At 45.4% G+C, this 1,295-nt stretch overlaps 1 protein-coding gene across 1 annotated transcript; it reads right to left on the bottom strand.

The window, feature by feature from the left end:
* Positions 1-152: 152 nt before the first annotated feature.
* On the bottom strand, positions 153-411 carry PPTG_24559 (hypothetical protein; the record flags this gene model as incomplete). Its single annotated transcript, XM_008917747.1, has 2 exons — positions 153-182; positions 244-411. The coding sequence occupies 2 exons, from the start codon at positions 409-411 to the stop codon at positions 153-155; spliced, it is 198 nt and encodes a 65-aa protein (XP_008915995.1).
* Positions 412-1,295: the final 884 nt, after the last annotated feature.

Raw genomic sequence — 1,295 nt, 5'->3', positions numbered from 1 at the left:
CAATTATTTTGCGCGTTTGATTTTGCGGTTTTCCTTCCCGTTTCCGGTGGAGCTTCGTTTCGTCCCTGGGCGAGGTACGTGATTGGTGGAAATCAGCTCTGGTATACATTCGTTCTCAGACACAATGACTCTCGCCTGTTCGTTGCCTTGGTTCAGTCGCCCGGTAACCGAAGTTTGTGCAGCTTGGGTATTGTCACCGTGAGCACAATTCGCTTCCGTTTCTCCAATACATGAGACTTGTACAGCCTGGACCATCCCACTGAGAGTGCAGATTTGTTCCGCGTTAGCTCGGGAGGATTTGTTGGGGTCCCAGGCTTGTTCCGCCGCTTTGATATCTGACGCTTCAACCGCACGGGTAGCTTCACCGGAGTCATCGCTACTAGCAACCAACTCTTCAGAGACACGACCCATGCTGCTTACGTTCCCATTAGGAATACCAGAAGCCTTGTCGATCTTGAGCCCAGTAACATGTTTAAAGTGCAGAATCGAACCTTCATTGAAAGTAATATCAGGTATAGCAGGAGGCTTTTGCAATTATACGGTACAACGTAAAGTACCACGGACAGCAACATTTTTTTGCGTAGCACAAACGGAAGACTTTCCAGCAATCTCTCCGCATCAGCAAAGTTTGATGAACGCTTGTAGTCCACCACCGTTAGGAACCACCCGCGTTGAAACTTCTTTGCTTCCAGGAAGCACATGGAAATAGAAACGGTTGCCGATTTCCTATCGACCGGTAAATCAATCCAACGGCACGCATCCTTCACCGATGTTATCACGGGCGTCTTGATTTTGCGTTGTATTGCAGCAACTTGCTCGAGATCATCATCGCTCTCCGACTTTGCGCGTCTTCGCTCTCGCAAACCTTCTTTGCGTCCATCTCCCAGTTAGTCAGATGCCTTGCCGACCAAATGAAAAGTGAGTAGACAGAACAAAACATGCTGTTCAATAATTCCATCCCTCCAAAGTTCTTACCAAATTCAAAGAGCAGATCCGCAGTTTTCCAGTATATGTCTCCCCCTCCAATTCTTTGAAAAAGATAGGAGTTGTACTACGTATTCTCGCTTGTTTACATTCGAGCAACAATGTACATCGCCTTGTTCGTACTTAAGATGTAGGGACCCGACACAAGCAACATTCACGAAATATATGAAACTTCTCGGGGTTTTATTCTCACAACCACAACTGTAGTTTTTTCATCTAGTTTTACTAAATTTCCTCTATATCTTAATGTAGGTTAGGATATATAAATTATCAGGTATTAAAAGATTGGATATTGGTACCTCGGGTAGGAT

This window comes from Phytophthora parasitica, assembly GCF_000247585.1.
Source record: "Phytophthora parasitica INRA-310 unplaced genomic scaffold supercont2.113, whole genome shotgun sequence".
Taxonomy (NCBI): Eukaryota; Oomycota; class Peronosporomycetes; order Peronosporales; family Peronosporaceae; genus Phytophthora; species Phytophthora nicotianae.
The sequence above is the reverse complement of the archived record's forward strand: the minus strand, read 5'-3'. Positions and strand labels throughout refer to the sequence as shown.